Source organism: Phaethon aethereus (assembly GCF_964289735.1).
Source record: "Phaethon aethereus genome assembly, chromosome: 2".
NCBI classification, from domain to species: domain Eukaryota; kingdom Metazoa; phylum Chordata; class Aves; order Phaethontiformes; family Phaethontidae; genus Phaethon; species Phaethon aethereus.
In genome coordinates, this window is record NC_138582.1 from 118,891,381 (window position 1) to 118,916,473 (window position 25,093).

Genomic DNA, 25,093 nt, shown 5'->3' on the forward strand with positions numbered 1-25,093 from the left:
TAGAAAAAACATCGCATGCCAAAGCCTCTTCACCATGCACCTATTTTAGTCCTACAAAGTGCAGCCTCCACCTGATACTCTGCTCCCAACCCCATCACTCAGCGATGTAAAAGGGTGGTTGCTCTCCATGTTCTGGCAGTGGATGATCACCGTCTTTTGTTTTTCAGTACTTTCTTTTGTTTTTCAGTAGTGTTGTTTTTTTTAAATCACCTAGACTTCCCACAGAAGCTTAGAAAGTCATTAGGGATATGATAAATATTTCATCCCCACCAATTTTTACTGGACGTTTCCAACAGGACAGTGCCAGAATCATGTTCACCAGTCCACCAAGGGGAGTTACTTTTCCTTCTAAAAGTTTTGGTTTAAATTACATCTAGGCATTCCATGTCACGGCTGCGTAACAGCTGTATCAAATCAAAGAAACACCCCTGCAATTTTTGTTTTACATTGCTGCAGCCACTGTTCAAGGAACATGTGAATATGACTTTGCATTCTGGATGAGTCACCCTGCTTCAGTCTCTTTCACGGAGGTTAGTGCTACATTTTCAAATGCGGGAGCGATGACAGTGCAGCGCAAGCGCAGCGTAAAGCTGTGTCTCAACACCTCCCTGACATCACTTCTCTTGTTTTATTATTACTGTGTTTTATCTCTCACGTAATAAAACATAAAATCTGCATACGGGAGCAGGGGGCTGCTTTGACACAGATTTAGGTACAGCAGAGAAACACTGGTAATAAAAATCAATGAAGAGGCAAAATGAAAGGGTGAGGGGGGAGGGGAAGGGAAGCACTCGGATCAGCATTCCTGCTCGCTTCTGGCAAATGCATTTTGTTGAGTTTCACATTAACCCGACGTATTAACATTTCATGAGCACATAAATATTTAATGGTGACACCATATATGCATATAATGTAAGGCAGAATTACAGCAATCAATAAGAATGCCAGAGAAATAGTTAAGGTGCTGTGTATCGCTATACAGCAAATTAAATGGCAATTTGAGTAATCAATATGTAAAGCAGCCTTGAAATGATCCACAGACACACTCTCTGCAAGCATCATCTTTTAGCATTTGCTGTGCAAAACAAAGCAGAGCTGACGTTACATTTCTGTAAGAAAGGAAGATGGAAGGCCCTTTACTACATCTAAATATCTGTAGGCAAATCTGACAGGTACAAATCTTCTGTAAGAATCAGCAACGGTAAAAAGGGAAAGAAAAACAAGAGGTTCTTATAAATACCCAAAGAGAAATCATTCCTAATCTTGGCAACAGATTTACAACATTCATTATTATATTTGTAATACTCTTTTCACGACTTTGCGACTCATATCCTGTTCCAAAGTAAAATGCTATAAATACAGCTGATAAGGGCATGATTTTAATGTTATTTCCTTTATCACCTTATGGAGGAGAAATAAGCAGGGAATGGACATGTTTACTTCATAAATTGGTGAAAACAATAGCAGGGAAAGAAATAGAACACACAGCTCTGGACTGAAAATGCTTCTGTACGTCTACAGAGCATACCGCTAGCTTGAGTCACGTTTCTATCACAAAAGTTATTTTAGCAAGGAGAGGAAAGTAGTGAGGAAGTCACGAAGCCCACACAACCTTCATTCAAATGGAGGTCTATCATTAATGCTCAGGAAGTATCTTCCTCCCCCTCACATATCCACAGTGAGTTGCAGATCCACCAGACATTTCACAATTGGCAGGTACGGTAGTTAAATTTTACTTGGGGGCAACAAATACTTAAAAGCAGAAACCATGGACATTGCAGGAGAACTCTTGGCACCATAGAATCATATAGGTTGGAAAAGACACTGAAAATCATCAAGACCAACTGTTAACCTAACACTGCCAAGTCCACCACTAAAGCATGTCCCCAAGTACCACGTCTACACGTCTTTTGAATACCTCCAGAGATGACAACTCAACCACTTCCCTGGGCAGCCTGTTCCAATGTTTGACCTTTTTGGTGAAGAAATTTTCCTAATATCCAATCTAAACATCCCCTGGTACAACTTGAGGCCGCTTCCTCTTGTCCTATCGCTAGTATCTCGGGAGAAGAGACCAACACCCACCTCACCACAACCCCCTTTCAGGTAGTTGTAGAGAGCAATGAGGTCTCCCCTCAGCCTCCTCTTCTCCAGACTGAACAACCTCAGTTCCCTCAGCCTTTCCTCGTAAGTCTTGTGTTATAGACCCCTCACCAGCTTTGTTGTTCTTCTTTGGACATGCTCCAGCAACTCAATGTTCTTCTTGTACTGAGGGGCCCAAAACTGAACACAGTATTCAAGGTGTGGCCTCACCAGTGCCGAGTACAGGGGCACGATCACTTCCCTACTCCTGCTGGTCACACTGTTTCGCATACAGGCCAGGATGCTGTTGGCCTTCTTGGCCACCTGGGCACACTGCCGGCTCATATTCCATCTTCCTTCAGTCCTACCTCAGTTCTGGTCTGCTTGGCTGTCCTTTACTTTGATATTAGGAATCTACTTCTGCCAGTTTTAACTTTCTTCAGTCCTTGCCAAGCTACAGAATTGGGGAGGCCCAACATGGAAACATGGCTTCTAATACGCTAGACGTTATACAGACAAAAACGAAAACGCGCTCACAGTACAGGAGTACTAAATGCTGCAGATCCTCTTCCCTTCTTCTGTTCCTTTGGTCAATACTGCCCATCACCATGAGGCAAAGCAGAAAACCACCATGATGTTTAACAGTCAATAACAGTAACTAATTTTTTTTCTTTAGGGAAAAGCAAACAAATCCAGACAAAAATCTCAAGAAAAGGACAACAAAAAGGAAAGAAAATTACCAAGAGAGGGCAGCCAGGAAAAGTTTGAGACATGAAAAGATATTAACAAGCAAGACAGGAGAGTTTATTTTTTTTAAAGTAGATTGTTCTTCAAAAAACAAAACACAACTGCAGTTCAGAAAAAGGAAGGAAAAAAGAGAAAGTGAGTGAAAGAAGCATAGAAAGAGAACAGAGAATCAAATTACATCACAAGAAGAATGAGATAAATTGACTAGCAGAAGAGAAGAAAGGAAGTGGTTTAAAAATGTTTTTAAAAATGCAAGAAGGTGAAATTTTTAGGAAACCAGTGTTATCCATTTTCTTGACAGTTCTACAGATGAAGCTCTGTAGCCTAGTAAGGCACAGGAATTTGACAGTGTTTGTAGCAGAAAACAGATCTGTACAGTTTTTACTATTTTTAAGTTCCCTAATCCATATATTTCTCCTCTCTTATTTACAAATTCCTGCTGTAAATGGAAGACAAATATTTCCAAATTACCAAACAAAATCAAAGAGTGATCAGAAAGAGAAATGAAGGCTTCATCATGTTTCCCAAGGTAGAAATTTCAGGCAGCAATGGTCAGCAACTGGTGAGAGCTGAATTTCTTCTGGGATTTAGCCATATGAATTGCCTGAAGTATCCTGTTGCCTCTGAAGCCAAAAGTCTTTTCAAGAAGTGGAGCGCAGCCCTCCAACATCCAACTGTCCAACAAAACATTTAGAGAGATACAGGAAAGAATATTGCTCCTTAGAGAATATGTTCAGTTCTTATTTTTAACGCAAGATCTTTTATACTTCCCTTTGTATTATAATCAATGGTACTCACTATCACCCAAAGAAGGCTCACCTGCCATTACAAGATATCTACCATCATGGAAAATAACATAAAATCAATTCAAATGTCATGCCAACATCACAAAAGAATAACACAAAATCTCCAGTAGTAGAAAAAACAAAATCAAAATATTTTCTAACTTTATGGCAGTGGTCCTTTATGATCTTCCATTGAATTATTCATAGAGTCCATCACTACCTCATGAGCACAAAACACACCCTCGGGCAGGCAGTTTGAAGAATTAAGAATTCTGCACGTTCGACTACCACGAGCTTAAAAATCTGCATCAACTTCAATAAAGAAGCCTACACCTGCAACTAAGAGTTAATGAGTGACAAAAGGCAAAGTTTTAAAGACAGGTATATTCAAAAGCTTCCTCATCAAAATCCAGAAGGATGAAACCAGACAGAAATATTCCTCCTTCACTGAGAAGGAATATCAACTTAGCCAATCCTTTAATCCCTCACATTAAAGATGAAATTGGCTCAAAGTATACTGCCCACAGCAACTGCAGATGTAATTCTCAGATTCCTGAAAGAGCCTCAGAGCTTGGCAATGGAATAAAGATTCATTACGATTAGGAAGCAAATATAGAATTGAAAGGCAAGATCCACTATAGGTGCATCAATACTTATAATAAATCCCACCACAGACAGTTCAACAAGCATTGCTGCACTACTGAAAAGGAGCATTTCCCCAGACCTATTTGGTAGTACTATCTAAAATGATCCTGTGTTAATAGAGACCAAGTTTTCTAGCAGTCTGCTGTATCAAGAGGTTCCAAGAGCTAGTTCATAAAGATGGTAAAAAGATCCTCAGAACTGAAATGAAAAGTCAGCCAGCATTTAATATCCAGAAATTGCAAGGATACTCTTCCTTTTCTTGACACTGCTTTTCCTTTTCCTAAGCTTCCTTATTACATATGGTAGGCTTCACCATTCCGTTTTCATTTAGATGCTTGAAGTAACTCTAGGAAGCAAGTCCTAAGGATATGCTTCCTGGACTCTGCCACAGACAGACTCAGGTTCCATTCATCCTCTTCACCAATTTTGCTTTCCTCCTAAGGCAGCTTGTCATTTGCCTCAACGTCAGCATCAGTGTTCTTCCAAGATCTTTCACTCAGCACTGTCCCCTCTAACCTGTCTTTTTATCTTTGTAATTTTATTTTCAATTTCCCATGCTTGCTCTCCCCCTTATCTCAGTCTTCCTTCACATTCCTGAGGCATTACAGAAATTCCTCATGGGAAAACTAAAATAAAGCAACAGTTATGTCTGCTTTCCTCAGGAAGGCACTAGAATTACAATTTGTTAAGCCAGGATTAGAGAGAAGAGCCGAGACCTACTACAGATACTGAAAAAGAATGGAGCCAGTGACATGAGAAACACATGAGAAACATGAGTGGCATGGGAAAGCCATGCCTTTATTTGAGGGACGTCTTTGAGGACCATGTTAAGGATCAGATGCTAAGAGTCTGATACAAAGCATAAGCCCCTGGGGGATAACCAGTGCACCGGTGAGGACATGCACTGTAAGCTGCTGCTCCTGGGGAGAATTGCTAGCAGAAGGCCCAGAGCCCACTGTGGCAAAGCAGCCAGGAGACAGTGACACAGTGATACAGGACAGGAGGGAAAAGAAAAGCATCTGATTATGTCATTTTGTAACAGCATATAGGTAAGATGGGGAACTCAAACTGTCATGGTAAAGTTACAGCCAGTGTTTGGCTCTGCAGCCATAAAATACTTCTAACAATGATGGCTTAAAATTTCCAACAGTTGGTTTTCTTCTGGAAAGTTATGGTGTAGTTTTTCTCCCCGTGTTTTAAAAAAACATCTAGTGCCAAACTATTACAAGCTAAATTTGGATGGTTCTGTAGTTGCTCCACCTAGCAATAAATTTTGCTTCTCACACAAACACCTTAGCGTGAAGCATGATTGTATTGCCTTTATTTTCCATCAAAAGCTACATACACAGTGGTTTGTCTTGAAGTATTATATATCTTCCTCCTTTCTTTGCCACTCCATGCAAAACCAACCAAACCACTGTAAAGCATGGTGGTAAGGCCCAAAATGAGAAGGCCTAGCTGCCTTGCCGCAATGTCCTCTCCCAAAGCAGCACCAAGGATGAGCTCTTCACTTCCCACAGGCACAGGCAGAGGGGCAGTGATTTGGTGTTGACCTGGTCCAGTTTGAAAACTACTGGCCGGCCTCCTCCCTCCATGCCCCACACAAACCTAAGAAGGCAATGCTTTCCCTGCAAGTCTCTCCTTGCTCACCTGTGGCAGAGGAGGAGGGCAGGAATCTGCAGTAGCTGCAGAACATAGCAAGTTTTTGAATTTTCTTTTCTTGCATGATGTGAAACAGACCCTATTAGTGCCCTAACATTATTGTGCTATGGGTATGTTAGAAAAGCATCAACCTTTATCGCACATCAGTGAGACTGGCAGCTAGAGAGGCATCACACAAGCTCCCAGCACAGAGTAAATTTGAAAACCTGTGAGACTCCATAGCCAGTCGCCTTCTCTCCCCATGTCTCCCGGCATTGTAGGTGGAAGCATCATGGGTCCACAAAAACCAGCCAAATCTTTCTGTGCTACTGCTGCAATTCACACTATCATTCAAAACCTTCTGAAGACAATAGCTAGACCTTGCAACAACTTCTGGGCCCTTTGGATCAGGACCTCGTTCAGCCAACAACTCCCATATACATGGGAAGGTTTAGATGCGCTATGAATGGTGAGAAGTGAACATATGCAGGACTGTAACGATGTCCTGTGTATCCCATAGCGCAACATCCCACAGGGCTGCGCAGAGGGTGCCATGACTCCCTTACAACTCTCTCTCTCCCTCAGCACTAATTGCATTTACGCTACCACCAGCCACTCCAGGCTTTTGCCTCCTGTCGAGGACCCACCTCAGCTCTGCCATCAGTGATGGAGGTCCTCGGAGTGAAACCACACAACTTCCTGGTGTGTTAGTATGGAAAGCAGAGACATTGAGTGACGTTTGGGAAAAAAGAAAAAGGCAGGCAGAGAAAACAGTTAGGTATCTGTGTGGAAGGTAAGAACAGAGAATGGAAAGACTGGCAGAGAAAAGAGAAGGCAGGAACACATTATCAGGCTGGGAACCACTGGGCTTAGGCAATTAGGTCTTACGTGGCAAACTGCATTCCTTCACAAAACACACCAGGAAGACACATGTAATAAAGCTCACTTTTCTTTCTACCTTTAGCAGAACAGAAATAAATTACATCCCTTTTCTTATAATTTCTGGGGGAAAAAAATGGCGTGGTGGAAATCAGGCTGTTTTACTTCAGAAAATGCTGAAATTATATGTTGGACTACTCATATCTGATCAGGCTAGAATGAGTAGGCATTAGGAGACTTTGTGAATTGACGGAAGGATGTGTAGGCTGTCTCCTGTGCAACAACTGCATGGGTTAGAAAGTATACAGCAGACAGTTTGACTGTGACTCAACCCATTGAAGTTCTGAAAGGTCTTTGCAGGATGCCAGCAATCTTCTTGCCTGCATCACCGGCACTCGCAAACAGCACCTGCTCCTCCACTGTGACTTCTGAAGGCTTCAAAAAGAACAGAACTCCCTCCTCAATCCCCCCAAAAGCAGCAACTCAAGTAGCTGCTGGGGAAGAAGTGTCTCTGCATCGCAGTTGTGTTAATAACCTATTTTCCAGCTCAGCAGACACAGGGGAAAGGGGATTTTTTACTACTGACCATAAGCCAGCTCCATTTTTAATTTTCAGGTAATCAAAGTAACTCTTGGCTCAATCAAAGTCCAGACATTGCTTTGATTTGGAGCATTTTAATAACTTCTAAAATTTGTTTTAAATACAAGAACAAAAAATTTAGGAGCATACCGCTAAATATCTTACACATTATTCACAAAAATGTAGTAGCAATGGATCCACTATAAAACATAGCAAGGAATTAATAAGCCCAACTTTTCAGCATGGATTTCAACACTGGTTTCCCACCTTGGTGACAACATTTTGTGCTGAAAATTTTACACTCAATATCTAACAAATATTTGCATGAAATAGATAAAAATCAGTCAGAAAAGGGATAAACTTTCTCTTCTACAGATGAGGGACTTGAATTTCAGGCTACAGTAAAATGATCTCTTTCCAAGGAACACTTATTTTACCCTACACACATGAAGAACCTACTAATCTAATAAACAGCAAAGAATTGGGTAGCCAGCTGGGCAGAATCCGAACAGGTGGACAGCCAACACTCAGACCCAGAGATGCTAAGTTTATTTGCAGTTACTGCCTGAAGCACCAACCTCTTGTGCTTAAACAAAACCAGGAGACACAGTATGTGTCTTCTCAAGGCAAAATGTCACCCCAAAAAGCAGCAGTACGACCTGCTAGAATATGGCTGGTTATAAGCACAGAAGAAAAATACAGACAAGTGACTAACTTGTCAGTCATCAAACACAAATTCATTAGAATGAGAAATGCGGACCACACCAGAGAATGTCCTATAGGACTTCTTTCTGACTCAGATACTTCCTGCGAAACCCAATAACCTCTAACTAAAATCCTACACTCCCTCCCAGATGAAGGTTGTCACTATAGTTAAGATGACTGTGAGGAAAATGTAAAAGACAGGAATATTTCAATGGTACTGCATTAGAAGCTAAGGTGTAGTTGTTGCAAATTCAGTTTACCCGAAACACTGTTACATTAGCCAAGATCCAAGTAGAATGGCAGTCTACTCGCAACTGGAGCAGTAGCTTTGATTTTGCTGCCTGCTGTCAAGAACACCTGAACAAACATTGACTGCACATATAGGGGTGACCTTATCAAAACTGCAAAGCTAGTGTTTCATAGGACCATTAAGGTTGGAAAAAACCTTTAAGATCATCAAGTCCAACCATCAACCCAACAACACCATGCCCACTAAACCATACCCTAAAGCACCATGTCTACACGTTTTTTGAACACCTCCAGTGATGGTGACTCCACCACCTCCCTGGGCAGCCTGATCCAATGTTTGACCACTCTCTCAGTAAAGAAATTTTTACCAATATCTAGTCTAAACCTCCCCAGCGCAACTTGAGGCCATTTCCTCTTGTCCTATCGCTGGTTACTTGGGAGAAGAGACCAACACCCACCTCACCACAACCCCCTTTCAGGTAGTTGTAGAGAGCAATGAGGTCTCCCCTCAGCCTCCTCTTCTCCAGACTAAACAACCCCAGTTCCCTCAGCCGCTCCTCAGAAGACTTGTGCTCCAGCCCCCTCACCAGCTTCGTTGCCCTTCTCTGGACACGCTCCAGCACCTCAACGTCCTTCTTGTAATGAGGGGCCCAAAACCGGACACACTATTCGAGCTGTGGCCTCACCAGTGCGAAGTGCTTCTATAGAAGCATCCCAGGCACAAACATGACACATTTAAACACAAGACAACAACTACCAAATTTCTCTTTTTGCGTTACAAATAAAAGGACTGCTCCATTTCAGTTCCTTTAGCTTGTACTTTACACCAAATTAAGTAAGTATCATTATTTCACACCAATATTAGTAATCACTGAAGTGCATGCATACAAAAATAAAATCAGGCAAATGAATACACACCTACAAACACATATGCACACAAAACATTTCAGTTTCATATATTTATACCACTCTTCTCATCGTATCTTGAAAACAAAATGGATCTGAATAGTCTTGCACCACAAATTCTCAAACAAATCAATGGCAAAGCACCAATAAATGGAGATACTAATAGCAGTGGCAGCATAATAGTGTTTCCATGGAAAGGTCTTTCCTCAGACCCTTTTTACACTCAGGAAAATTTTGAAGACACTGCTGCAACTTACCAGTACGAAAAATCTCAAGATGTCTGCACTGAATAAAGTCTGTTTCAAATGGTAACTTACAATTTTATTTTTTTAAATTAATAGAACATGAAGCTGAAGTAGTTTTGGAAAGGAGTAATTTGGAAACCGGGGGGGGGGGGGGGGGAGAACCTGTCTGCTCCAAAAGAACAGCAACAGAAAGATATTTTCTGTCACAAAGCTTTATTCCAATCACTTTCTTCACTGTTCACTTTAACTATACACTCTGACTGTCCTATAATTATGTATCTTGGGAAGCTGCCAATTATTTCCTGTGGAAACTTTTAAAATTTCTTGCAGAGATTCAACATTGCTTCCATCAATTCATTCCATATACTATGTCAATACCTTTTAAAAGCAAAGCCTCTGATGATAGCAATTCATTATTTAAGTGGAACATGAAAAAAATGCAGTGCTTATCAGTCACTGATAGCACCAGACAATTAATAAGAAAGAGAAAGAAAAGCTAACTCAACAGGAAACTAATTCAATAGGTGACTTTTTTTAAAAATCCAGATGATAGCTAAGGACACCACAAAAATCAAAGAAAAAGTGGTATTTTTTCCCCCTCCACTAAACAACCTTTCTGCTGGAGGCTCCAGTCATACCATATAGTAAACAGAAGCTGAGATTCAAAAACAATTAACTCAAAGTCTAAATAAAGAAAAACAACACCGTGTTTACTTGAAGGAAGACAGCAAGTAAAGAAAACATACTGCTGTAATTTCAGGAACAAGTATCCAACAGGAAAAAGGCGAATGAGAGAAATGGATTGTGTGGAAGTAGGTAAGAAAGAGTCAAACAGGGAAACAAAGTTTGGTTATTTTTGTTTCCTCTTTCACTGTGTGATGCCCATGTTTTCTCCTTGAAATGCTTTCTGTTTTCAAGATGCAGGTTTACCCATCTGCTCCGCTGCCTTCATACGCATGTTCTTCAACACATTGCAACTGTATTTACTCTTCCTATGAGTACTTCTGTTTGGTACCGGTCTTTGAAGCCCCACTGCCACCCCCTACTGAAGGGCACTTCAGTTTCAGACATCCTTCCCACTTAACTAACCCATTTATTATGCAAATTATTTCTAAGCAGAATTACTTATGAGAGGCAGAACAAGGAATGAAAAGGGAAGAGATTATTTATTGCCTGTCTTCTCTTCTAACTTCTCCTTATCCGTTTTCTTCAGTAATACAAGAAGATACCTTGCTAAGGGCCATGCAGCTGGGGCATCCTAAGAAAGCGGCAGGTCAGACTGCAATGATTCGTGCTGCCCATTAAAATGCAGCACTGCCAGTAGACTCAGTGAAACCATCATGATTTCCTGATAGTGTCTTCGCTTAATATACCACATTCTGTCAGGAGAAACTTCGTATTTTCCAAGATCATTTCAAACCAACTCTAGTTTCCAGTATCAGTTTTTAACTACTGCACAACAAAGATATTGCCTCATTTGGGGGCTTAGGAATTAACCCATGATACAGCAATCAACTGTATTGCAAAGGGCACAGTTGAAAATAACCTCTCCTCCTAGGAACCAAAACATTTCCTACTATCAACAATGAAAGTAAGATAAGCGCTCCTGTCAAACAAGTTGTTCAGTATGCAAGTATTATTTGTATAGCTAACTATTTCTTGTGGAAACTTAACTTTGCCCACAGAGAGAATTTCTGTTCGGGTATAGGAATGGAAATATACCTGAAAAAATAAACAAGGTCAACAGGCTGTACAAGTAGAGCTAACTGGTGTTGTGGGAGCTTTAGGAGCCAAAGGCCATGAAGAAAAGGTAATGTTAGATATGAAGTAAGGAATTCAAAATGAGAAGGAAACAGGCATATCCGGGGCCACAGGAAACTAATGTGCACCAGCTAATAAGTCAAGGAGATGAAAAGATAGAAAGTAGGTGGCTTTTGCGATCAAAGACTAGCAACACTGTAGGAGTTGCACAATACTGTTCATCTCAGAGGTGTTCAGCATGCTGTTAGCATGACAAGGTGGACCACCGCAGATCAGAGAGCTACCATGCCAGCGATGCTAGTATAAGCACTAAATAGAACTACTCGGGAAAGATGGGTAGGCTAACATACTCCCAAGGTGCGTTAGCAGTTCCCAAAGCGGCGTTGAGCAAGCAATTTAATCTGAGCATGCCTCAGTGTGGCATGTTGAGTGTACACGTACTCTTTCTCAGGGGGGAAATACATGAGGCACCCAGACACTCTCCTAACAGGAACCCCACAAGAATGAAAACAGGCATCTCAAAACAACAAAAATTCTCACTAATGCAGCAGCAAAAAGACTGCATTATAGAAACAAAGCTGAGTCAGCACCCAGGTCCTTTTTAAAGAGTGGCTAATTACATGCTACGCTGAACCCAGTTTTTAAGACCGCATTTGCAAAATGAAAAGTACGAAAAAATTGAGATATGACAATGAAAGCACTATTTCAACAGAATTTCTGTATTCTTTAAATTCTTTCAGACTTCTTTAAAACACAACTCTCTCATTTAGAGCACTGGCTACCCCCCATAAGCATATTCTCTGAATTTAGAATTTTCAAAAGAAGCCTATGAAGTAGCACTGTCCAGATCTTACCAAATTTTAATGAGAAAAAGTAACCCATTCACTTTTTATAAGCAAAACCACACTTCAGCATAGTTTATCCAGAAAACATACTCGTTGCCCAGTATGTGAAATAACTCTTAATTTCAAGGGGTTATAGGGCTTGATAAATATTGCTGTATTGCATGCTACAACAGTTTCTTTTAACAGTTATTGCTAGATTCAGATTGAGGCAGAAAGATATATTTAAAGAGCAGATCTGACAATCTTGTGGTCTCCTATTATGTACATGGATCATTCTGGCCTGGATATCAGCACGTCCTTTACAAACCTATCAGAGCTTTGACACTATTCTACTTTGAGCAAAAATGAGACAATAATGCATATTAAAAGTTCCGTCTTCATTTTGTAGTAGAAATGATTGGTATGTCTGCTGTCTCCTTGCTATACACAACCTTCTTTAAGCAGGTCTGTATGTGCACTTTTTCTTGAGGAGTTAAACCACCCCTACCATCTCAAGACACTGACTTTCTAGACTATCCTCTACTCCCATCTGTGCTTGCTAGGTTTACACTTGGCAAATACTCGACTTCAGTAAAGGTCAGGAAAAGCCGTTCTATTCACAGGCAGGTATTACTCAGATGTATGCTTCTTCTTGTAAGGATGCAACACATAACTTGCTTTAACTAAACTTGAAGTAACAAATGTAGGAAGTGGAGTGGGCAGGGGGCAGAAACAGGTTGTGCAAGTGAATTATGATGCTTTTTACCTATTTTTCTCCAAGCATTACCTCACTTCTAGCAGTAGTTTTAGTGATAGCATCTTAACTCTCAAGACACTGCCAACCCAGTCCCTTACCAAGGCATTTGCTCATCAAAGCCTCTTTTCCATAGAAAACCCTGACAGTTTTTGGTAGACTTAGAGCAGGGCAGGGAATTCTGCACAATTACTCATTTCTGAGCTTATGAACATCCATCACGCACCTGAAAAAGGCACAAGCTCGTCTCCCTTCTCTTTGCAGGCTTCAGCAAAAAGTAGTATTTGCAAAAATTTATATCTAAAATATTTGACTCAGCGATGACAGAGCACTGTACAGCTTTCTCCCGAAGTTTTACAGACTTTTGTTATGTTTTAGCGTTACATGGTTTGCCTTCCTAGAGTTTGTTGTTAATGATACCAGGATTGTGAACCTCCTCTTAAAAGTCAACTGTAAACAGGACATAATCAGTGTGAACAGGCAGCTGCACAGATCTCAAAGATGAGAAGAAGCCTTACCCGTATATAAGCATCCTGGTGATGTTTAGCAAAGTACAGCATGTTGTCAAGGGCTAGCATTCCTGGAGGGGTCTGTGTAAAATCCATTGCTGGGTTTACATGATTCTGTAAAAGATAACAAGATCACTCAATTAGCATCTTTACAAAAGCTATCAGCTCCCCAGTGATGTGCACCCTGTTAGCATGCTGTGCTCTTTTTGCTGAGCAGAAAACTGTAACAAGGAAATGGTCCATGCCTCAAAGAGCTTTAAAGCCAAATGCGAAGGTTATGAGGTTGGCATGTCAGTCACTCACTTCTGTAGCTATGGAATGGAGTTTCCCAAGGTTGAGTGTTTTAGAAGCACAGATCTCCAAATCTTTCATGGAAGTACCACCCCTCGGTGGTGCTACAGACTAGAAGAGCTATTTACATTAAAACGCAAATAAATATGCAAAAAGCCACCAAAACACTTATTTATACAACTGCTATGGAATGATTTCAAATAAATCATGAAAAGGAGAAAAAACTACTAGATTTAAAAGCTGTATTAAGTCTATTGGATCTTGTGGGCTCCTGAACACAAAGAGTGTCAGACAAAAGTGTATGAAATTGAACAGATTCACTTTGTGGAATTTAGGAAAATTTTTTGTTACATTCTGAATCTGTGAATTCCAACTATGGAATTAATGAATGAACACGCCAAATGCAACCAAAACTTGTTAGCTTCCACACACTCCTACAAATTTCAAAAGTTCAGTTTCACACACTACATGAAAAACTACATTTGCTCAAAATGTTCATTAGTCCATCTTTTGTTTAGATGCAATGAAATGTAGATTTGAATAAGTATCATGTAGTTCATGTTTTAGAGATGAACATTTGCCTGGCTACAGACAGGCTCGAAAACACCACAGAAGCGGCTCAGAAAAAAAAATACCCGAGAGTACATCTCCATCAAAAGATGCCTATTGTCTGCTATGCTCTTTTATCAGTATCACCTTTGCAATGTCTCCAGCTCCACTCATGATTCTGACAGAGAAAGATTTCCCTAGTTGCTTTGCGACAGCATTTCCGTTCTGCAAGACCCAGCTGACAAGAGACTTTAAAAGTGCATTTACTAGCAGAAAACTAACTGGCAAAGATCAGCACAGATTTCTTCTTCCATCAGTCTGTTTCTGCTGTGTGCCCAGGGTCTGATCCACCCACCTCACTGACAGAAGCATGGTTTTTACAGCTTTTCCTGCTGTCGACTCTGTCAGGCCACAAAGCTGTAGAAATATGAGATTCTACTCTCCTGCCCACCTTTACTTTAGATGTATGATAGGTTGGTTTTAGCCAGTCACTAATTCATAGTCACGTGAAAGATTAGAAATACCAGAATGTGAAAATCATGCATTAAGATGGCTGCTGCCACTTCAAAAGCAGACAAAGATTTTTGGGTTGAAGATGGCATGCACAATTTACTCATTTTACATCTCCACCTAGGAGAAGTGGTATACAAGCAACGCAATCATAGGCTCATCATTTTGCAATAGGGAATCAAGAGGATGTCTGAAATCCTAGATTTTTATATTCAGTAGATATTTCAGAACCGTAGTAGTCTAGAGCAGGAAAACAAAGGCTTACAGAGCTGTGTTTTCCAAAAACTGGCCTTTTTTTACCCTTTTTGGGTTTGGGGGTGTGGTATGTTTGTTTTTTAGACTTTCATCTGTTCAACCCAATGATGGACCAAAGTTCTTTGTGGCTATTTCCCCAATTCAACCTTCCACCTTCCACGTGCAACACATTTATCAGTCAGAACATTTAAAATCAGTACAGGACTGTTTTACACAGATTGTAAGCCCAAAAGACTTCAGCTTCTGGAAGGAAAAACCTTCCCTCCCAGCCATTTTCAAGCATTCCGGAAAGTGCAGTTTTTGAGAGGCTGGGTATGGCAGACACACAAATGCCCCCCTCCTGCCAAACCCAGCATGAACATAGAATCATAGAATGGTTTCGGTTGGAACGGACCTTAAAGATCATCTAGTTCTAAGCCCACTGCCGTGCGCAGGGACACCTTTCACTACACCAGGTTGCTCAAAGCCCTATCCAACCTGGCCTTGAACACTTCCAGGGATGAGGCATCCACAACTTCTTTGGGCAACCTGTTCCACTGTCTCACCACCCTCATAGTGAAGAATTTCTTATATCTAATTTAAATTTACCCTCTTTGAGTTTAAAGCCATTATCCCTGGACCTTCCATGTATTTGAAACAACCTTCATTTTAGGCGTAAAGTACAGTTCCTGGGGAACATGACACTTAGCCTCACTATGCGCACGTTTCCTTGGGAGAGCTGTTGGGAGGCTATCAACAAGGAACCACACAGCACCAGTTTTACAATGCCTCTCGCAAGCAGAACTTCAGCATAGAGCTGCACATATTCTTTCTACCCCCAAGCTACAGCACAGGTAGAATATACTTGGATAGATACCTGGCAAGCAGAGAGTATCAAGATCCAGCTACCTTTCTGCAGATACTAATATTAGCACTCATTTCACTGGAATTTACAAACAATGTTAAAATAAAAGCAAGATACTGAAATAAAAAGGCTGACATTGTCTGTCGCTTGAATAGTTCTTTCCTTCACCCCATTCTACATCCCAAACCACATAGAAACGTCGACAAAAAAACAGTGGGAACTTGAGAAATCTCACCACATTTAGTACGGATGACTCATTTTGTCTCTCACCATCACTACTAGTTCTGTGTTCAATCAGAAAAGCCATCTCTCCATCACTTACTACTTTTCTCTGAGTCAAGCCTATAAATTCAGCTGTTTCAGTTGTTTGTTCCTAAAGTTTCTGTCACTTTGGATCCCAGGATAACTAGGGCTTGATCTTCAGCTCTATTAAGTCAAGTAACTGGAAATATGCCAGTTGATAATAGCAGAGGATCCGCAAGACAGTTCTGGCATGTGTGAGACAATACATTATCTTCAATTGTTCTTCAAATTCAAAAGGAATGCCAGCTGCTTTGTTCGCTTCCTTCTTCCTCCCTTCCCCTAAAATCATCCTTTTCTTAACACATTGAATGTTTGTGGTTGAAATATTAACTTATCGAGAGTGGGTTTAGAAATGAGATACAAAGCTAAATTATCTAAAATGCTGTAGTAAATAATTCAGAATTATGCAAACACCCCCACTTACAACATAATTTATTAAATATATGGAACACAATGCTTCAGGCATATTAGCTGCCTCTGTTAGGTACGAAGTCTATTGCAGTTTTCTCTTTATAAAGAGCCATGAGTAAGAAATAAAAATGGAACAGTTTTGTTACCTCCAATTTTTCAGATAATTTTTGACTTTTTCCATTAGATTGAGTATTACCTATGCATCTTTCAGCTTCAGCATCTGAGCTGTATTTAGCAGCTTATGCTCTTATACTGCACATGTTAATATACTAAAAGCATCAAGAATTTGTTAGCCAGCTTAGTCAGGTACTGTAGAAACGAAAATTCTTTGGTTTGTTTTTTTTTTTTTAATAAGATGTAAATCCAAAATCATGTCTGTTTATGCCATTAAAAAAATCACGTGACGAGTTTCACAAGATTACAGCTATTCTGGATAAACACCAGTGCAGTAATTATATTCAGACAACTTAGCACTGTCATGCAGTCCTAGCTGCGTAAAGCTTTCTTCTCTCTCTCTTGCCTTGAATGGCTCCACTGCCCTGCGCCGGGCTTCCAAGGCAATCTCTGAGGGATGTATAGATTTCAGTCGTAAGAATGTGTCCTCGCACCGAGATGCCTAATCGCAGGGATGGTGTACTGTCTGTAGATAACTGCCAGTGGAATAAGAATAATGTAAGGAATGAGCGGTGCTTAACAACAGCGTCTTCCACGTGAACATGCTAAAGCACAGAAACCATTTATTTCCCTACGTTCCCAGCCTATTTAGGCACAAATTTTTTACTTCTGTCTTGACAGATACTGACAGCCTATCACAGATTTTGCATCAGTGCTATGTTCAACTATGTCAATCGGTTGCCATGTCATGCTAGTTTGTCCTGAACGCTGCTTGCAGTAGGTGCTAGACCCGGTAATAGCTGTTCTACACAGAAGAGCAAACTTCTGTTTTCCCCAACCCCAAAGCACTTCAGGTAAAACGCTGTTCTGTACACCTCTCTTCTGTAAGTTTTTATGACAAAAATGCTACAGAGGATCCCAGGGAGGAATTAGGATTGTAAATGAACTAATGATAAAAGAACTTCAGAACATCTGAAAAAGAAGTGTCCAATTTAAACAGTGTTGATCTAAAATGAACTCTCTCAAAACTGGTCATATTTTTTTTTTTCTACAGAAATGGGAACAATTTGCCTACAAAGACAGTGCAAAGGACAGTAATCACTGTCTCCCATCTTCAGTTACTTGCACTTATTCATTTTCTTCTTTCTTTTAAATCTAAACCACTGTTCTGTGGGCTAGGAAGAAAAGCAGTCACCTGGTTCCACAGCAAAAACCTTCCCCAGCTTCATGTTTCAGCAAAAATTTGGCCATTTCTACTTGCTTAACTTTTTTTTTTAATGACAGCTTTGCAATACATATTAGTAGACTGAAAATGTATACATTCAATAATACAACTCACTCCAATCTACTTAACATGTTAAACAACAGCCTTTCTGGATCAAGTTTGAACTCACCAATATAAAACTGACCTTCTCAACAGCAAAGAAATCATAAGCACAACCTACACATAATTTGCCCTATTAAAAAGAAAAAAAATCACAATCTGAATACCATATTCCCTTGATTCACTGAGCTACTATGTAATCTAATGTAAAGCATCATAGAGCTCTACATAAGTCACCAACAGAAATCTGTCCTAATCATAAATGGATGCTATAGTGGTCAGAATTGCAAAAATCTGAACGTTATGGTGGCATAAATAAATCAGCTAAAATCATCAAATAAAACATGACAAGGCATGTCAAAAGACAAGCACCGCATGTTTCCAACCATGAATAAATTACACGTTGTAAAGCATGACGTAAAGCTCTTGCATAATTCTTTTTATTTTATACATACCTATATTACAGCTTTACAGTTACATGGAGGAAATGCTTTGGATTCCAAGATCTTAAGCCCTATGGACTAGCAATAGTTTTGAAAACCTAAAATAATCTAAAATGAGTGCTCTAACTTAGAGTGATCACATCTTGTCAAATGCATGACAACTATGAACCACCTTTCAGGTTTTATTTCGGTTAACAAGGACAGACTTTAAAGTTGGATACACTCTTAGCACAGGCTGCTGACTTCTTACTATTCAAGTGATGTTTTTTTGGCAAACTAAGTTATCAAGCAGTAACAGCTCATCTCCTCTCTCAGGGATATTTAAACTGAATCGATGGGACATGGTCATTTCAATTACATTTTTTCAGCATGGGAAATTACTACCAGATATGTCCCAGTATCCACTAAGTTTACAGAATAATTGAATAAACAGCCAAACATCCACTCGCAGATGTAGTGAGAGCAGGTCAAGAAATTAAAAGCCATACTAGTTTATTACTACTCCACACACTTCAGATTACCAGTTCATTTAACAGCCACATCAGCAGGCCCTGCCAGATTTTCTGTTCCATGCTTTTGGGCAAAGTCAGTCCTCTTTAGACGAAACCGCTGTTGAACAAGGCCTGAGCTAATCCAGACGGCTTTCACTGCAGGGAATTAGGGACCATTCCCAAGAGACTTTATAGAGGCTCAACTCAAAGGGTGTGAGGCAGGTATCCCTCCAGCCAGGGAAGCTGGAAAGCAATCAAAGGCTATAGCTTTTCAGATAGGTCCAAGTTCTTCCAGAATCATGGTGGAAGTCTATTACCCATGTCCCGGCCAGCAAGCAATTTTTGTGTTGTTTGAACTAAAGCAGTCAAGAAGTATGCCAGGATAAACTGGCATGGAGTATCCCCAACCTAAAAAGAAATAGTGTTATAAATATAGGCCTTTTTATGACCTTAGAGCTTATCAGGAGATCAACTGGTTTAATTTTACCAGTGTCATTAAAGCAGTTTGCTTTTTCTACATAGATAGGATCTAATGCACAAATTCTCATCCTACACAGTAGGATAATTATCAAGCTAGCAAGACGACAGTCATGTGAGAAAACACTGTGAAAAGTGCTAGCAGGAACAGCAAGTGAGAAAAATTAATCCATCTACACTTGAATTTTGTAAATAAACACAGATTAAATGTTTGCAACTACATGGAAGTCAGACACGGCAGAATCAAAATCTACCTGAATAATTTTATCTCTGTTTGTGAATCCTATCAGATGTGTAAATTAGTTAGACTTAGTGTTCCTAAGTCCAATTTTGGCATGAAAAGCGTTTTTTGAGTTCAAGTAAGCTTAGTGTCTGTTGAGTAAGGTACACTATGACTTTTGCTCATTATTGAACCATAATGGCTGGCACTGTTGGTATATTGGTGTACAAGCATTAATGGTCCTGACTGATGGTTCAAAGACTACTTATTAAGGAGAAATGTAGAGCTTTTCAACAGCATTGTGTGTAAAAGTTAAGGAAATGATACAAAATAGTTAACAAGTGTACATACATATATGTTTTAGCGTATTGCCAAAACACACAAGTTGCATAGCCTATCAACAAGAAAAATAATCTCTAGACCTTTTTATTAAGTAAAATGAAAGGTTCAAAACCAAGTTCTGCCAAATCTTGGGCTGCGTGAATCTGAGTCTAAGCATAAGACTACTAGTAGAGCATCATTTGATTGTTTTAGTTACACTTCAGGCAATTTTATCCAGACATAACCTTTTTGACGTAACATTTGCCTCCGTAATTAAGGTGTGTTAATTAAAACACCTTTCAGTTGTGTTTTCTTTTAAAGAAAAATTACTTAAATTATAAGCAATTGAGGAAAATTAGGGTAAAAACAATCATTAGGATTACGGGGAACCCACATGGGAAGCAGCTACAGTTACCTCTCCCATACACCATCACTAAGACGACTTGAGTGAAACTCCGAATAGGATCTTTCCTGCTGTAACAACTATCAGCTCTGGTAAAGGGTATGATGCTTACGTAGTATGGTAGGCATGGCACAACCACAGAACAAGAAAATTGGCACTCCCGTTTGTGCAGTGAATTATACTTTCCTTGGGACGTCATTAATGACAACGACTGCGGTGGCTGGGGACATCCCTGCATCCTTACAAGCCGCGTTGCTTTGAGAACAGTAAGCTTCGCAAGGACCCTAAACCCAGTGCCAAGCATCACAAAGGTAAGCTGGGATAGATCTTGCTCTCCTTTTAGGTATTTCTGCAGAAAGGTTTCACATTTTTCTTTAAGCCAACTAGCTAAAATGGCTGTCATGCAAAAGGAAAGGGCCAGGCTGTGTTTAGTACAAATAAAGGTTAGAGAGAAGTCAGCCCTGTGTCTGAGAAAACTCCCCTTCAAAATGAATCAGCCATGTGAATACAACGGTTGTCAACATTCAAAAGCGGGGCACTGAGCTGAAATGTCATCTGTGGTTAGGTGTACGGACCCACAGCCCTCGGTAAAAAAGCCTGCTGCCACCATGGAGCTCCGTGGTTCACACACTGCCACTTCTTTTATTACCTGTGGCCGGGTCAAGCTTCCAGTAGCCACAGAGGACAAGCTGAAAACTAAGTAACGGTTAAGGAACTATCACAACATCTATGATATTTTAGCTACCTTTTGGACATGCATCCCCCCATAGAAAAAGACTAGCTCTACGACCAAATCTGCCCCCTGCTTGAGTAAAAACAGCCAAGCTTTGTAGATCTCAAGACAGGTTTGGAAAAAGGGACCAAACCCTCCTAAAACATTTGAGTCTGTATTTCTGTCTTAAGTCAACAATAGCCTATGCCCATCCTATAGCATACCCTCAACTGCCCTCAGTGAGGTAATTTAAAAAAAAAAAAAAAAGCCAAAAAACCACTGGATCCACTTATTGAGCAATTTCAGTTCATTTTACTTCCATTTTTCTTTGCCTCCCTCTACAGGAATGTGAAGTTCTTGTGACTGGAGCTGTGCTCTGCAACATGCAGATATGTTTTGCATGTCCGGCATTGTTCAGCTCTGCCTCCAGTTTCCTCCAGACAGACATCAAGAAGAAGATGGAACTGCACCAAAAAGTAGGAAGATTTAAGAAAATTAAGGAATTTTTAAAAGACCACGTACCATTCCGGCTCATGTAGGGGCTGTGTAACAAGTTGACTACATCAAGCAAAATATTCAGAATTCAGATATAAAGGTGTTTTTGATTCGGGGAAATAATTCAGTTATTCACAAATTAGTCGCTTTTCTCCCCTTGCCTTTTAACTCGTTCACAGGCCTAATTTAATGAAATCACACATTCAGAAAGAATGTCTATAATTCTTTGTAACTGAAGAAAACCTAAATACTTTGTGTGCTATGCTATTTACTGTCCTTTAAATCTTACAACAGGCAAAAAGACCATGAGGAATGAGAGAAAGGGGAACAGAGCAATAGGTACATTTAGGTAACACACATATTTGTTTGCATGCATGCATACACTGGAAAATTGCATCAGCTTAAAAAAAAAAAACTACCACAACGATTTGCAGCAATTAACATTAACTTGAATTTACACTATTTCACAAAACTACCATCACTTCAACATCAAGCAAGGGTTTGTGTGGAATCGGCTATCCAAGTCAAGCCTTGTTAAACAGGCAAAGTCCACACTACAAAAGAAAAGAGATGTCATTTTGTCTGACCAGTTTTGGGGGGCCTGTTTCTTCATCTTATTTTTTTTTTTGTATGCAAATTCTGAGTCATGTGCAGTACAGAATATCCAAAGAAAAATGTCCAATATCTATCTCTAAGAGAAGGTGTCAGAAAACAATGAGCAGCAAAACAACTCTGCTGTCATGATACACTTGAAACAAACTGCTGTCCCACTACATCCAAATCCATGGAGCTTGCCTGCCCCCATGAGTTTATAACTGGGATGCGCACAATAAATAAGCAGCAAACAAGAAAACAATACAGTGAAATCATAGACAGTATATAAAAAACATATGCCAGAAATGCAATGTTCCATTGCTCCTAATTTTATATTAGCACATTTACATTTGTTAGGGAGTTTTCTTCAACAGAGGCATACTTTTTTAAATTATGAGGATTTTAAGATTTTTATTTTCACAATTTCACAATTAAAAATATTGGAAAGGTATAAAAATATAAAAAACCTTTTATCCTCCCTCTGCAAAATAACAGAACTTACCCTGTCATTAAGAAATTGATTTAAAGGATGATTCCTCAAATTAGTATTTCTGATACACAAAATGATCAAATAAAAATATTTTAAAAATCAATACACAAAAAGATTTGAGATTATACAGATCCAGTTCATTCCCACAGACACAAAACTACAGATATTTCATTGTGATTAGTTTTAACTTCATTCTTAAAGTGATACTGAAGGCTCAAAAAAGGTTGGTAGCCCATCCAAATGGGATTTTTTAAAATTATTTTTCTTTTAAATCTGTTCTCCTCTGGAAGGACTAAAGCTAAGAGGAATTCAGCAGTATACAGTAAAAGGCTGGTTTATTCATTTTAACAATATGTAAATTGTTAGACACCCATAGCTCCATAGACAAACAATCCTGGTAAATCACACGCAGCTGCATGCTAAACAAGAACAGCAGCTTTAACATATGGACTTGCTGGCTGCAGTTGTTGGTCACTATAACGATGCATCTCACCCAGGAGCCTCTTTTTGTGCAATTATTGGCTCAGACCAACAGTACCAAGTTTATATAAACTTAGTAGCTTCTCTAACAGACAGATATCATCCACTGCACATGTCATAAGGTCAGGTTTTCCCAGTTACAACTGACCAATTTTTGTTAATAAAATAAAGTTTCTCAGGTTTTTTCCCAGCTATTTAAAACCCCATTCCTCTGAACAGCAGTAATTCTCTTGCATTCCTCTGTTAGCACTCAGGGTCAGACAACAGTCTGATGATAAAGAAAAAATGCATTACCTTCGTTTGGATTTACTGACCAATTCATCCTTTTCATCCCTCATCTCTTTTTTTGTCGTTCTTCAGTATTTATTCCACACTGCAGTCACACTTGGCTTTGCCTTGAGACAGAAGTGCCTGACCCTCAGTTTGGTTGCCATATTTCTACATGTAACAATGGCCCGCTCTAAAGTAAAACTCTATGTCATTACTGATAATAATTAAGCACCACGCAGCAGAGCGGAAACCATGCCTAATGGCACTCCACCAGAAAGGAAATTTTTCTTCTTACCTTTCATTGATTCATGATTTGAGTGTCCTTTTATTTAAAAGGATTCAGTTTGCAGATGCTATGACAAGAAAAAAAATATATGGTCTGCCCTTTGTCACTGAAATTCCCTTTAATATTGAACCAGTGGGGTAAGACAGGAATGTATATAGCATTTATTCTCTCATTTTTATCTTTATGACCACTAGAGGATGCTCTTCTCCATTACTTGCAAGCTTCACTCTCCATTCGGTCATTCAGTTTTGAAGCTTTATTTTTTCAGCAGGTATTTTAGAAACAAGCTATTGCTGATTTATTCCTCAGGGTAAGTTTTGGAAGGTGAAGGCTAATCATACATATTTATTTCTAGGTGTTACGAGAGAGTTGTAGTCGTACAGTGACCGTTACTTGCAATATTTGATCACCTCAATTAAAAAGACATAGTTAGAGATTCATGAGAGTGTATTTGCTTTCTTAAACACTATTTGGAAGTGCTTGAGACAAAACAGAATTTGAGGATCAGTCCTGTCATTCCTGTTTTCATAGAGTAACATTTAGCTGTATAATCCTATTGCTGGCATGTGACACAGGAATATCACATGAACAAGATCTAGTCACTGGGAATAACAGCCCAGGACCTCATGTAACCCTGATCTTAAACCAACGGAAACATCTAACCTGATGTAAATGCTTGTGTATTTTATTAATATTGTGTGCATCAGAAATGCAGCACTATGTTGCAGGAGAAGAGCAGCAAAGTTGAATGCTTCTGGGAAAAGGCAGAAATAAGAGGGTCTTTGAAGCCTTAATTCATTCCCTTCCCTCTTTGTCACATTTAATTACATACATGTGCAGTATTTCTTCTATCTGCCTGTGCTTTTGTCCTCCTTTACACTTTGCTCTGCATTTCTGTCATGATCTTTCTTTCTTGTTCAGCCCCAGACTGATAATTATAGCCCTCCTTCCCTTCCGTCTTGGTTTCTGCTCTACCACTCTTGCACTCCTCATTTTTCCTCCAAGCCTTCCCACTCCCAAATGCCTGACTTTGACCCTTTCCTCACACTGTTGCTGTGTGCCCTTCTACTGCACTTCTCTTTCCACTCTCCTCCTCAACAGAGCAGGGAGGGAAAAGGGATGAAAACACTCGTGGGTCGGGATAAGGACAGGAAGACTGCTTACCAGTTACCATCATGGGAAAAACAGACATGACTTGGGGAAAGTCAATTTAATTCATTGCCAGTTAAAAAAAGATTTGGGTAGTGAAAAGCAAACATTAAAACAACACCTTCCCCCATCCTTTTCCAAAGTTTAACTTTACTCCTTCACTCCCAAATCCTAGAGCAGCGGTGGGGACACAGACCAGGCACGACATGAAAACAAGCTGGGGGTGATGACTGCCTTCCAAGTGAGTGTGAGGGAATTATACACACCAGAGCTCTACCAAACAGATTGAAGATGACAGCAGTTAAGGGTTGGAGTATGTCAGCACTTGCTGCAGTCATCTGAGTTTGCCT

General features: G+C 39.9%; 1 protein-coding gene across 1 annotated transcript in view; it reads right to left on the reverse strand.

Moving 5' to 3' along the window:
- The window catches only part of ELMO1 (engulfment and cell motility 1), a 256,338-nt gene that overhangs the window by 153,118 nt on the left and 78,127 nt on the right, over window positions 1–25,093 (reverse strand). The window contains exon 13 of the mRNA XM_082014822.1: window positions 13,321–13,425. Coding sequence (XP_081870948.1) covers window positions 13,321–13,425 — 105 coding nt within the window. The remainder of the gene's footprint in view (window positions 1–13,320; window positions 13,426–25,093) is intronic.